The 12,970-nt window shown below is 28.8% G+C and overlaps 1 protein-coding gene across 7 annotated transcripts; it reads left to right on the forward strand.

Annotated features, from left to right (window-relative positions):
- LOC18604705 lies at positions 5,589-12,658 on the forward strand. Of its 7 annotated transcripts, none has more exons than XM_018118385.1 (6): positions 5,589-5,790; positions 6,631-6,665; positions 7,007-7,023; positions 7,904-8,001; positions 10,156-10,207; positions 10,626-12,658. In XM_018118385.1, the coding sequence occupies exons 1-5, from the start codon at positions 5,624-5,626 to the stop codon at positions 10,178-10,180; spliced, it is 342 nt and encodes a 113-aa protein (XP_017973874.1). In that variant the 5' UTR covers positions 5,589-5,623; the 3' UTR covers positions 10,181-10,207; positions 10,626-12,658. The 7 variants fall into 7 exon arrangements, 4 of the variants coding, with proteins under 4 accessions (XP_017973874.1, XP_017973872.1, XP_017973873.1 ...); XM_018118383.1 differs by lacking the exon at positions 7,904-8,001 and having other exon boundaries at positions 5,609-5,790; positions 10,626-10,681; positions 10,925-12,658; XM_018118384.1 differs by lacking the exon at positions 7,904-8,001 and having other exon boundaries at positions 5,609-5,790; positions 10,626-10,681; positions 11,419-12,658.

The following is a 12,970-nucleotide window of genomic DNA, read 5'->3' on the forward strand; positions in this document are numbered from 1 at the left end:
AGTACAAATAAACCCTTATAACTAATTATTGACTTAGTTAAAATCTCATTTATTATTTTATGTCGTATGACATTGATATGACATATTAGCATATTATAATTAATGATGATATGATATGTTGACATATCATAATTGATGATTACATAACATATTAATTTGTTATAATAACATGATCATGTGGCATTTTTCATCATTCACATCAACGCCATGCTAGTATTATGTGGATATAAAATGATAAGTGACATTTTGACTAATGGTAATTAATCAATCATTAGTTATAAAGACCTTATTTGATCAAAAATAAAAGTAAAGACGCTTGATTGAATGTAATAAAAGAATAAGAACTTATTTGAATATTCTTAAATAGTTTAAAGGCTTATTTGTGCATTATGCCTATATTTATAAAAGAAAAAAAAAGAAAAAAGAAAAGAAAAATAATTTTAAAATTTGGGCATAGAACGAATTGAACTTAACCTTTAAAAGTTAACTTAAATTTCTTACTACTACTCTGAACTAACTCATTTGCTTTGTGTAGAATTGGCAAAGTTACATATTATGAATTTTATACACATAAAAATAAAAAAATAAAAATAAAAATTGAGGGGTGGCCACCACCCCTCTCCCTGCCCCTATTCATGATCTATATATTTAAAATATTTTGAATGCAATTTAAATGTATTTTTTAACAAAATATATGCACCCCAAAAAGTTGCCCAAGGATTAATCCACCAGTTCATTAATTGGCAAACCTAGCCAATTTTTGACTGGGTTTAGAGACCTATTTTATAGTGTTGGGTGTTTGCTTAGGCAAGAGAAATACACATATTTAATCCGGTTTAAGGGTGAATAATTTGATTGGTTCAATTAATTCAGTAATTAATCTTTAAAATTGAATTAACATTGTTTATTAATCGAATTATCGAATTAAACAAAATTTCACCTCATGTGCGTTAGTGCACTTGAGTCCAACTTTTTTAGTGTCATTTTTGTTTTTAGTTACAATGATAAATTTAGGTATTGCTATGTATATTTGCTACATTCTAAAGATGAAGTGCTTGATAAATTTTGTCACATTTATTAATGATTTCTCTAAATATTGCTATGTATATTTGCTAGATTCTAAAGATGAAGTGCTTGATAAATTTAAGGTTTATAAATCAAAAGTTGAATTACAATGTGAATCTTTTATCAAATGCTTAAGATCAAATAAAGGTGGAGAACATTATAATCCAAGTTATTTTGCCTCCATTAGGATAATCCATCATATTTTAGTATCTTACAGACCACAACATAATGATGTGGCAGAAAGGAAAAATAAGGTCTTAACTAAAATGGTAAATGCTATGTTATCATATTCAGGTATTGGAAAAGGTTTTTGAGGAGAAGCTTTATTAACAGCTTGTCACATATTAAATAGATTTCCTAAAAGGGAAACTAAAATGACCCCATATAAGCAATGAAAAAAAAAAAGACCAAACCTTAGTTATTTGAAGGTTTGAGGATATAGAGTTGTAATTAAAGTTCCAGAACCCAAAAGAAATAAATTAGGTGAAAGAAGAATAGAATGCATATTCATATGATATGCATAACATAGTAAAGCATATGGGTTTATGGTAATTGAACCAAATGATTTAATTTTAGTCAACACTATTATTGAATCAAGAGATGCAATATTTGATGAAAATATTTTCAAATCTATTTCAAGACAATTATGGCCACTACAATCAGTTCAATCAAATGACATTCTATTGGAACAAAATGGAATTAATGATGAATATATTCCAAAAATAAGGAAAAGTAAAAGGGCTAGAAAGGCAAAAGATTTTGATTTAGACTTTTATATGTTCCTTGTAGAAAAAACAAGAGAAATAATTGACAATAAAATTTCTTATTATTTTAATTTAGAATAAGACTCTATTACATATGACAAGGCAATGAAGTCTTAAGATTATGCATTTTGGAAGGAAGCGATCAATAATGAGATGGACTCAATAATGAAAAATAATACTTGGATTTTGGCTGATCTTTCACCAAGTTCTAAACTAATAGGTTATAAATAGATTTTCAAAAAGAAAATGAAGGTGGATGGAACCATAGACAAGTTCAAAGCAAGATTAGTAGCCAAAAGCTTTACACAAAAACAAGGGATTGACTACTTTGACTATTTTGATACTTGTGCTCTAATAGCAAGAATTGCTACAATTAGACTTCTAATCACCCTTGCATCAATTTATAAATTGGCAATTCACCAAATGGGTGTCAAAACAGTATTTTTAAATAATGAATTAGAAGAGAAAGTTTACATGGAACAACTAGAAGGCTTATTGTCTCAGGAGAAAAGTATAAAAGTTTGTAAACTTATCAAATTGTTGTATTGGCTTAAACAAGCACCAAAACAATGGTATCAAAAATCTGATGAAGTTATTTTAGCCAAAGGCTATAACATAATTGAATCTGACAACTGCATATATAGCAAATTCCAAAATAACAAAAGTGTTATAATTTGCTTATACATGGATGATATGCCAATGTTTGATACGGATTTGGAACAAGTTAAGGAATTAACTTTCCAAGAATTTTTTGTCAAATAACTTTGCAATGAAAGATATGGGTGTAACGAATGTCATCTTAAGAATTAAAATATTCTAAGATGAAAATGACATTACTGTGTTGCAATTGCATTACATTAAAAAGGTGTTCAAAAACATTAAAAAAAAAGGTTTGATCATAATAATTGTATATTAACATCTACACCCATGGATACTCAAATTAAATTAGTATCTAATGATGGTAGGGTTATTGATAAACTATAACATATAAGAATGATTGGTTGCTTAATATATGGAATGATATTTACAAGGTTAGATATAACATTTGCTATTGGAAAGTTAAGTAGGTACACAGTAGTCCAAGTATTTTGCATTGGCAAGCCATAAATAGAATATTAAGGTATTTAAAGAAAACAATCGATTATGGACTTTGCTATAATGGACATCCATCAGTACCAGAAGGATATCCGGATGCTAGTTTGATTACAAGTTTAGAAGATTTTGCTTCCACAAGTGTATGGATCTTCATACTTTATGGGGGTGCCATTTCTTAGGGGCCTTAGAAACAAATGTGTATAACGAGATTTTACCATGTTAGCCAATTTTATTGCATTGGTTGCTACCACTAAGGAAGTCGAATGGTTAAGAAATTTACTTTATAGTATAACTTTATGGCCTAAACCAGTTTCTCCAAATTCTATAAGTTATGATAATGAAATAACTCTAGTAAAAGCTTATAGTCATGTGTATAATGAAAAGTCTACACATATTGGATTAAGACATAGCTATGTTTGACAATTAATTTTCGAGGGAGTGATCACTATAACTTTTTGAGGTTTAGTGAAAACTTGTCAGATCTTTTAACAAAAAGTCTTGCTAGAGATCTTGTAAATAAGAACTCAAAAGGGATGAGGCTTAAGCTCATTAATTGAAAGTCACCCATGGTGGAAACTCGACTCAATACTAGGTATAACATTAAGTCTTGAGTTCAATGAGACAAAGTACACTATCTGTATGATGCTGCTAACACTATAATATGATATATTATATTCCATCTTAAGTCAAGTGCTAGGTACCCGTAATGGTAAGGAAAAGATGAGTTATATACTCTTAATAGACCCATAATATAAATTTGTTAGAATGCTTCAGTTATGGGGGCATTCTTGATGAGATTTACCTATGTGAGTGTGAAGTGTGGTTGCTTCTAGGAGCTTAAGAGCTTAGCTTTAATAGCACTCATGAAAAAAAGATACAAACGCATGACCATAAAAGCGTCGTTGGGTACTATGCATTCATTGGTGTTGAAACCATTGTGTGAGATGTGTTCAATTAACCAAATGGAATAATTGGTTCAAAACATAGTCTACCATGCAATTTCGATTAACTTTAACATATTTTCATTAAGCGAAGGTTCAATTGGAAAACACCATCATTTATGCAATTGATTTCCAAGATTATAAAAAATTTGGATTAATTTGAAAATGGTGGGGGAGGATTGTTAGACATTTTCAAATAAATATGGGACACAATCCCATTTTGGAATAAAAGGAAAGTTATGTCTGTTGGAAATTAGAAAATAAAAGAAGGGTTATGTCTATTGAAAATAAAAAAAATAAAAATGCAGTCACTTCTATTGGGAAAGACCAATATTTGTGACTGTTTAAAATAGACACAAACTGTGTCTGTTGGAAATAAGCATCTAAATCCTCTTTTAAACAACAAAATAATAATCTCTCCTTCTTTCATATTCTCCAAGTTTCCTTCTATATCATTTTGCTGTAAAAAAATCTTATATAAGTTTGACAATGATGTCATACTTCGATGACTATTCAGTGGATTGATTTCATCAGTGCAAAATGTCGTCAATTAATAAGCTTCATTGTATCTTTAAGGTTTATACGTTGGTAACTCTTTTACACACTATAAGTGGAGGTGAATAAAACCTTAAAGATAGTGACATTGATACACGTTTTGAAGCCAATTTTTTGATTTTTAGTTTTGTGTTCTAACAATTGTCATTAATCAAAATACCACTTGTCATTTTATATCCACATGACATTGATTTGACATTAATGTGGAGAGTGAAAAATATCACATGGTTATGTTATTATGCCAAATTAGCATGTTACATCATCATCAATTATAATATATCAACATGCCATATCATCATTAATTATGATATGTTAACATATCATGTTAGCACCACGTGGCATAGAATGACAAATAGCATTTTGACTAAGTCAATCATTAGTCATAAAAACTTATTTGACTCAAAATAAAAATATAAAAGCTTATTTGACTCAAAATAAAAGTATAGAGATTTAATTGAATGCAATAAAAAGATAAAGATTTATTTAAATTTTTTTGAATAGTTTAGGAAATTTTTTTATAAATTATGCCAAAGAAAAATAAAAAGATGGTGAAGGATGGTGACTTGTGAGTAAGGATGGCAATGGGTACCCTATAATCAGATTCCTCGGGTACCCACCTCGAACTTTCGAACTTAAGTAAAGATAGAAAGCAGTTAAGACCTTTACCAACTTTACAAGCAATTCTTTTTGTCAAAAATTGATAAATATATGAAAAATATAGTTACTAAAATTATTAATGTGATCACATTAATATATTTAAATTAAAAAAATTAAATTATTAATTATATTTAAATAATATAAATATCATATCATATTACAAAAGAATATAATTATTATATATATTTTTAATATAAATATATTTACTTTCTATTTTATATTAACATTACAAAAATTATAACTTATAAAGTTATTAATTATAATATATATATTATTAATTATATAAACTTTTAATATATAAATACTTCTATTTAAAAGGAAGCTTGTATGACTTCTTAAGATTATGACACGTGGCTGCACCTGTTGTTGCTGCATGGTGCTATGGGGAAGTGTTATTTAGCTTTGTTTTCATTTTCAAATAGGGCCTTTCTTTTGCTTTGTTTTAGAACCTAGAGGACCTTGGCTTCAGAAGTAGATAAGGGGTTATTAAGTGGGTATCTTGGGTGGGGAAAGGAGCCCATTTATTTTACTTTGTTTGACCCATTGATGACACCTGGCTTTTTTATGGCCCTTGATTTTGGAAGCCAGGGGTTATTTAGCTGGCTTGAGCTTTTTCTCATTGTTGAATCTTCTCCCAATTTGAGCTGGTTGAGAGATGTCTTGGGTTCTTTCGTTGTTTACTTTGCCTGTGTTTATTTTAATGGGTTTTCAAAGTTAAGGATTTATTGTTTGGTTGGGTGTTTTGGGTCTGCTTGGGGGGGTGGCATGGGCAATCTTTCCCTGTGTTTCTTGCCATGTTTGTTGGGTTTTATGTGACTTTTTTTCCTCAATTGGTTTCTTGGGATTTGCACCCACTAGGTTGATGTTGTATGGCTTGGCAATGCGTCTATGTTGAAATGGGTGTCGTGTTTTGCCTGCGTAGCTATGCCTTCTCTGCGTCTATCAATTAGTTCTTATCATCCTGCTAGCTATGTTTTGGGTTACAAGAAGTTTTTATATGTGTTTCTTAGATCTTGGTTTTGTTTACACCTCTCTTTGCATTCCTTTTCTTTGTTTATCTCGTTAATTAGGGTTTTCTCAAGTGGGAATGATTTTCGCATTTGTGATTGTTTACTTTTTTTTTTTTACCTTTTTGTTTCTTTGTTGCGTACTTTCTTGCTTTATCCTGCTATTTGAATTGTTAATTTTATTATTTGGTTTGTTAAATTTCTGTTCTTTGTGGGATGAAATTTTTATTCTCTTTTATATTGTTTTGAGGATTGCTATGAATTTGTTTGATCTATCATGTTGTTCAAGTTGTTATTATGAATCAATTTTAAATTTCCCTTTTGCCATTCCTTGTTGGGAAAAAATGAGATATTTTGTGTTAAATTTTACCTAATGTTCGATGAGAATATCAGGTTGTATTATATTCTCCGTTTGAGTATTTGTTACTTGTATGAACTTCTTAAATTTATTTATTACTGTTTTTCCTGTATTGATCTTTAATGGTTTATTTTGTAGATTTTATCCTGATATTCTTTATTAATTTCTTTGTTATTTTCCTATTGCAGGAACCTTGGATCACGAGCCTCAACCTTTATTGATTGTATGGAGTATTTTGTTTTAATTGTTGCCTTTTTAAACGTATTTCTCTTTAATTGTTTATTTTATCTTGAAGTTATATTTGCTTTGTTTCCCAAAAATTGTTACAATGTCTTTGTTTCTATACATTTTTTTAATGATTTGTCATTAAAACAATTAGTTTGTTTCATGCTGTACAAATAATGCATATATTTTTTATCATGAAAGTTAAAAGTGCTTTTGCTCTTTTTTCATTGGCTTGGTTATGCATCTCTTTGCTTTAGTATCTTACTCGGATAGTGTCAGGTTTGAATGCCCATTTCATTAGTTTCCTTATTGCTTTTTTTTGTCATCTTTGTTTTGCAGTGAACTTGGAGCAACAGGTTAAGTGTTTATGGACTATATGGGATTTTTTTATTTAATTGTTATGCTTTTTTTATGTTTACCTCTTTGATGATTTGTTATGTTTGGAATTTTAGTTCAGGGACGATGCATTTTTGCTTAATCTGTGTCTTTCACGTGTTTTATGATTTATTGTAATGTTTTTCATGTTATTAGAGTCTTTAATGTATTTTATCATTTATTCTTATGCTTTTTATGTTCCCATAAATTTCAAACTGTTCTAATTGTTTTTCTATATGCCTTTTTTTTTGCACTTAGAGTCTATACAAGTTGCTTTTGCATATGTTTCTATTTCATCTATGTCTTTCATGTGTTTTATAATTGATCATTATGCTTTTTATGCTTTGTTTTGCAACAAAGTTCAAACTGCTTTTCCTATTTTTCAATGCACCATTCACCAGTATTCAAGCCATTGGCTTTAAGAGTTGCTTATCAAAATTATTATGATTTCCATTGTTTAACTTCAGTTCAGTCTAGATGCATTTTAACTTAATCACTATCTTCCATGTATTTTATGATTTATTATTATGCTACATATTTTTTACTAGGTATCTTGCATCTGCTTTCATCAATAAAGATACATTTTTGCTTAATTTGTCTCTTTCGTGTGTTTTATGATTTATTATTATGCTACGTATTTTTTACTAGATATCTTGCATCTGCTTTCATTAATAAAGATACATTTTTGCTTAATTTGTCTCTTTCGTGTGTTTTATGATTGACTGTTATACTTTTCATATTTTGTTGTAATGCAAACTTCATATTGTTCTCCCTCTTTTTTAATCTGTTATGTTTTTTTTTTAGACAAGCTTTACACCAATTGCTTATCAAAGTTATTATGGTTTACTTTGTTGATTTCAGTTCAACCAAGATACATGTTTTCTTGGTCACTGTCTTACATATATTTTGGCATTTTATGTAAACGCAGATTTCAAACTATTCTTGCCATTTTTCAAAGTGTAAGCATCGCTCTCTGATGAGAACTTAAAATGCAATTGAAATCAACATTTGGCATTTTTTAAGCCGTTCTTGGTTATAAATATGCAGATTGAGCCATGTTTGTTTTTTATTTAATTGTTATCAAGCATGAATTTATGTTTTAGCGTGCAAAATAATTCACTGTTAAATACATCCTTTTTAGGGAAATGGATAACATACTGTTCGCTTTATATTTAAATAATTCACATTGTTTTCAAAAGTTTGATTATTGTAATTTTGTTGCTTAGTTCATATCGTTGTTTGATTTGTAATTAGTTCATATCGTTGTTTGATTTGTAATTTAAACTTCTATGTTCTTATCGTGATTTAGTTTTGTAAGATTATTTGAGTATTTTGTTTGGCCACTTTATATTATTTTCTAATTTGTATTGTTGGTTCAGAGCAATGATGTTTTGTATTATCATTAATGGTTGAATTTTGGCTAGAAAAAGATCCTTCTCACTGTTAAGAGAAGAATAAGTTGTCTAACAAGATTGGCAAGCTTCTATGTGACCTCTCCTTCCTTTAGCTATGAGAAGGATATTTATTCTTCCCAAAATTTGACCATCCCATAATAGTCCAATCGTTGTTAACTCAATAAACTAGTTAACTCAAGCTTTGCATAAATCTCATTCTTTCTTTATTGCTTAGTGAGACAAATAGACTAGGTGTGTGATTAGGTCCAAGTTGATCATTTGTATATTGGTTTTCAATGTCGCTAGTCTTCATTAATTCTTGATTTTTTTATTGATCTTATTAATTTATCTTTTTTTTTTTTTTTACAGAGAACTTTGCTTTACTTGTTGTTCCGCTGATAATAAGGATTGTTAATGATAAACTTTTTTAGTTTTTAATAACTTACCTTTTAGTAAATTCTTTTTTACACATTGACTTAAATTTTTTTGATTACTACTTTTACTTATAGCATTTTCTGATCGTAGGGTCTCATGTTTTGTGGAGATAAAGTCAATCATAGTTTACAACGAATGCATCCATTATTATGAATTTTAAACTTTCCTGCATATTAATGTCCCAATTTTTGACAATCATTCAAATTGTTCTTTTACGTTTTGTGCTGCCCTTCTATTTAAAGTGATGAGTATATAATTAGCTGGTAGGCATGATGTAGTGTTTTATAATTTCTGCATGATTTTCTTTATTGTTTTATCTATTTTGTCTACTTTATTGTTTTATCTATTTTGTCTACTTATCTTTTGTTCGCGTCATATATTTTATTTGTCTTTCAATCAACTAAAATAATTTGCATCTTTTTTTTAACACTTTAAATATTATGTGACTTATTTTCTTAGTCCTTATAATTTATTCCCAAAATTTGCTCAAAATTTAATCCATTTATATTGATGTCAATGTATTCCAATGTTTGTCTATCATTTTCTAGCCGGTTCGTTTATTTTAAATTCGTTGCCAACTATGGCTATCGACAAAAACTATAAAGTGTCTTCATTTACTTCCCTTTTTATTTCCAGCAAACTATTTTCCTATAATTTTTGTCTGTTATTGTTGTTGGCAGCAAATTTTTATGACATTTATGTCAATTATAAGTTTAATATTAATGTATGGCTACTTAATCTCTTATCTATAGCATCTCTATACTGATTCTGCCTATAAGTTTAATATTAATGTATGGTTACTTAATCTTCGATTTTGTTCAATGCCTTATCCTACCAACATCTGTCATTGTAAAATAAAAAAATATATAAGTTGTTCCTTTCTCTATGGGAATCAATGGAAAAGCATTCTGATTATAGATTTAGTTTTGATTATTTGCTTTGTTATAATTTTGGTTCGGTATCTTTATAGTATTTGTGTAGATTTAGCCTTTTTTTATATTTGGAAATCAATACCTATGTTAATCAATACCTTTTAACTGTTGATTTATTCTTTTTTTATAGCTTTTTTGGTAACATTGTTGTGGGCATACCTATGTTAATCAATGCTTGGTGAATGTTAATTTAAAGTAGTCAAGAATTTGTGTGTTTGATTGAGTCCTGCTGCATGAAAATCATCACACATGAGTATTCTTGCTAAGTCAAGCAACTGATTTATTTTATGTTTTTTTATTAATGTGTCTTGTTCTTGATTTCTATTTTGTTTTGTTTTTTTTTTTTTTGTAGTCAAGTTGGGGGAAACTTTGGTTAAAGTTTAGTAAATCGATTGCTTATTCAAGTAAGCTTAACTTTCGAATTACATTTTGTTTAGAGTTTATCATGTTGCCTTACTAAATCTTTGCGTTTTTCAAACATGTTTGTTACATCTTCGTATATATCTTCTGTTAAACCACATGCTTTTGTGTTAATATTCATGTCATTTGGTCTTTGTTTATTATTTGAGTTTACGTATCAAACATGTTTGTTGTATCTTCGTATATATCTTCTGTTAAGTCACATGCTTTGCAATGTCTTTTCAACAACAACCCTTTCCTTCAAATGGACAATTAAATTATACTTTCCTTTCTTTTTCTTATAACATACTTATAACCATTGCTTTTGTCCTCTCATTTTCTCAAGAGATCCTTAAAAGGGCTATTTTGATTTTTGTTCTCAATTTCGTATAGCTTATATTCATTTTTGTTTTGTGCTTTCAGATTTCTTTCTTTGTTGTGGTGGCATAACTTCCAGTTTCTGTTTTGATGGCTTTCAGGTATGGCATTTTTATCATATTCTTTTCTCCTTATTTTATTTTTTTTATCTTTCTCTTTATTTTTCGCTATGTATGTGAATTAGTTATAATAAAGACAAGTTTAAGTTTTGGGTGTACCAGCATACAAACATGAAATTGAGCTAAGCTTTTGCTTATATGATGTCTTAATTGCATGAATCTTTAATATTGATTTCATCAAGGCTTGAATTACCATTAATGTATGTCTATTGTTCCTTTCTGTAGCTTCTGCAATTATTTATGGCTTGGTGTTAAGGTAGGCAGTAAGCTTATCTATGAAGTGCCCCGACATATTTCATCTTTTTTATTCGTTTATTTTCATTTTTGACTTTCTTTCCTTTATTTGCTTTGTTTTTTTTTTGTTTTGCTAGCCTCTTTAATTATTTTTTATGCAATTTGTTATAATTTTCATGATGCTTTCTTCTTTAGTAGCAATACGTTTGTTGCAAACAAAATACATACAACAATATAAAATTATTCAAAAATAAAATATTTACCAACATAACAAAAAAGATTCGTTATTACTCATTCTAATAGATTTGACAAACTTGACCTACTAGAAGTAAATCATTTAACAAATAAATAATTATTTTGATAGTACATTGTCATTAGCATTCTACATAAATATATTAATAATTCTTACCATCAACCCATGTTTTCTACCATTTGTTAAGTTCACTAACATTTTCTGTTGTCATTGATGGTCTATTTTCTGCTAGAAAAATCGTTTTCATTGTTAAGGGTAGAATTGGCCGACAAATAAAGGCATAGGAAAAATCAATCTCATGTTTGCAAGAAGATCCTTTATTTTTAGATCAAAAGATCTACGACCACCATAGCTCATCTGGATTCATTATGTTTCGCAAATAGTAGGTCAACCTCTTTTTCCTTTAGCAACAAAAACAATTTCTTCCAATCGAAATTTGGACTGTTCCTTGATAGCACAAGCGTTGTTAAAACAATACAATTGGAAGAGAACGCACTATTAAATAAAATAAATTTATAACTGTTAATGTACTGATCGTGATAATTATTGGTATAAAATTTGTTTCAAGCATGGTAAATTCTCACTGAAGGATAATTTTTAGTCATTTGTTTCAATGTATTTTCATTTTTGTTTGACTTTTCATGTATGGCTTTCATCTTTCTAATGATCCCATAAAGATATAGAACGCATTGCTAGAGGCTTACTAGCCTCAATACTGTTGTGTTTTGTGGAATATTGTAGGAGTGCAAAGGTAGGTTACTATGCATCGAGGTACAAGAAATTTGGAAACTTATGCTATGTTATTGGTGCTTTGCGAGCCTTTATTGGGCACCATAACCTGGACCTTAGAATCATGGTTAACATTTTTAGGGATCTAAAAAGCAACAATTCCACTTCTGAAAGTTTAGTATTTTCTGATTCGTTAGGTTATGCTATAGCCCATACCATGCTCGTTTCACATGATAGCATTATGAGTTTAGACTTCATAAATAATTTCATATCCAAGTGAATGAGGGTGACTGGCAAACATATTCTCAAGTGACAGCCCTCTGTATTGTGAATGAAAAGTACTTTTGTGGTGGCATGAAAATTACACAAAATGCTAATCCTCATAATGGAAGCTTTAAGATGGAATAATTTTTCTATTATTCTCACTATGTCATTTCTTGCTTTTGTTAATTCCAAGGTACATCTAGTAATTTATACATGCTACTTCTATAAAAGTATGGCTGTTTGGGTGTGTTGTTCAGATTTTAGTAGGGAGAAAAAAAGGAGTGAAAGAGATTGGTTCAAGTCTCTCCTTTACTAAGGATGAGAATTTGGGGGAATGGTTACTCCGAGGAATATTTTGTTGCAATGGTTCAATTACTTTGTGATTGTACTATATCAGAATCTTAGTATCTTATGATTATATCAAAAATTTTAGTTTTTGTAGGTTATTGCCAATGGAGAAATGACTCTTTTTCAACTTATGGCTGTTTATTATTTTTATTTAATTTTAAAGTTTTAATTCATTTTGATTGTATGTTTTGATATGTTATCCAATTAATGACGCCAACATCCAAAGGCTAAAACAGAAACATAAATGAAAGTTAAAGAATTCTTCTATTTAGAAAACTGTCTTTCTTAAAGAATTTTTTTTTTATAAATGATAACGAAATTTCCACTAATTTTTCAGTAACCAGTCATCTTTTTAATTCTCGCTTTTTAAATTATAAATGAACACAATTTGTTTAATAACTTTAATGCATTACTATGTATTATAACATAACCTATTATTTTAA

The sequence above is a fragment of the Theobroma cacao genome, chromosome 3, assembly GCF_000208745.1.
Source record: "Theobroma cacao cultivar B97-61/B2 chromosome 3, Criollo_cocoa_genome_V2, whole genome shotgun sequence".
NCBI classification, from domain to species: Eukaryota; Viridiplantae; Streptophyta; class Magnoliopsida; order Malvales; family Malvaceae; genus Theobroma; species Theobroma cacao.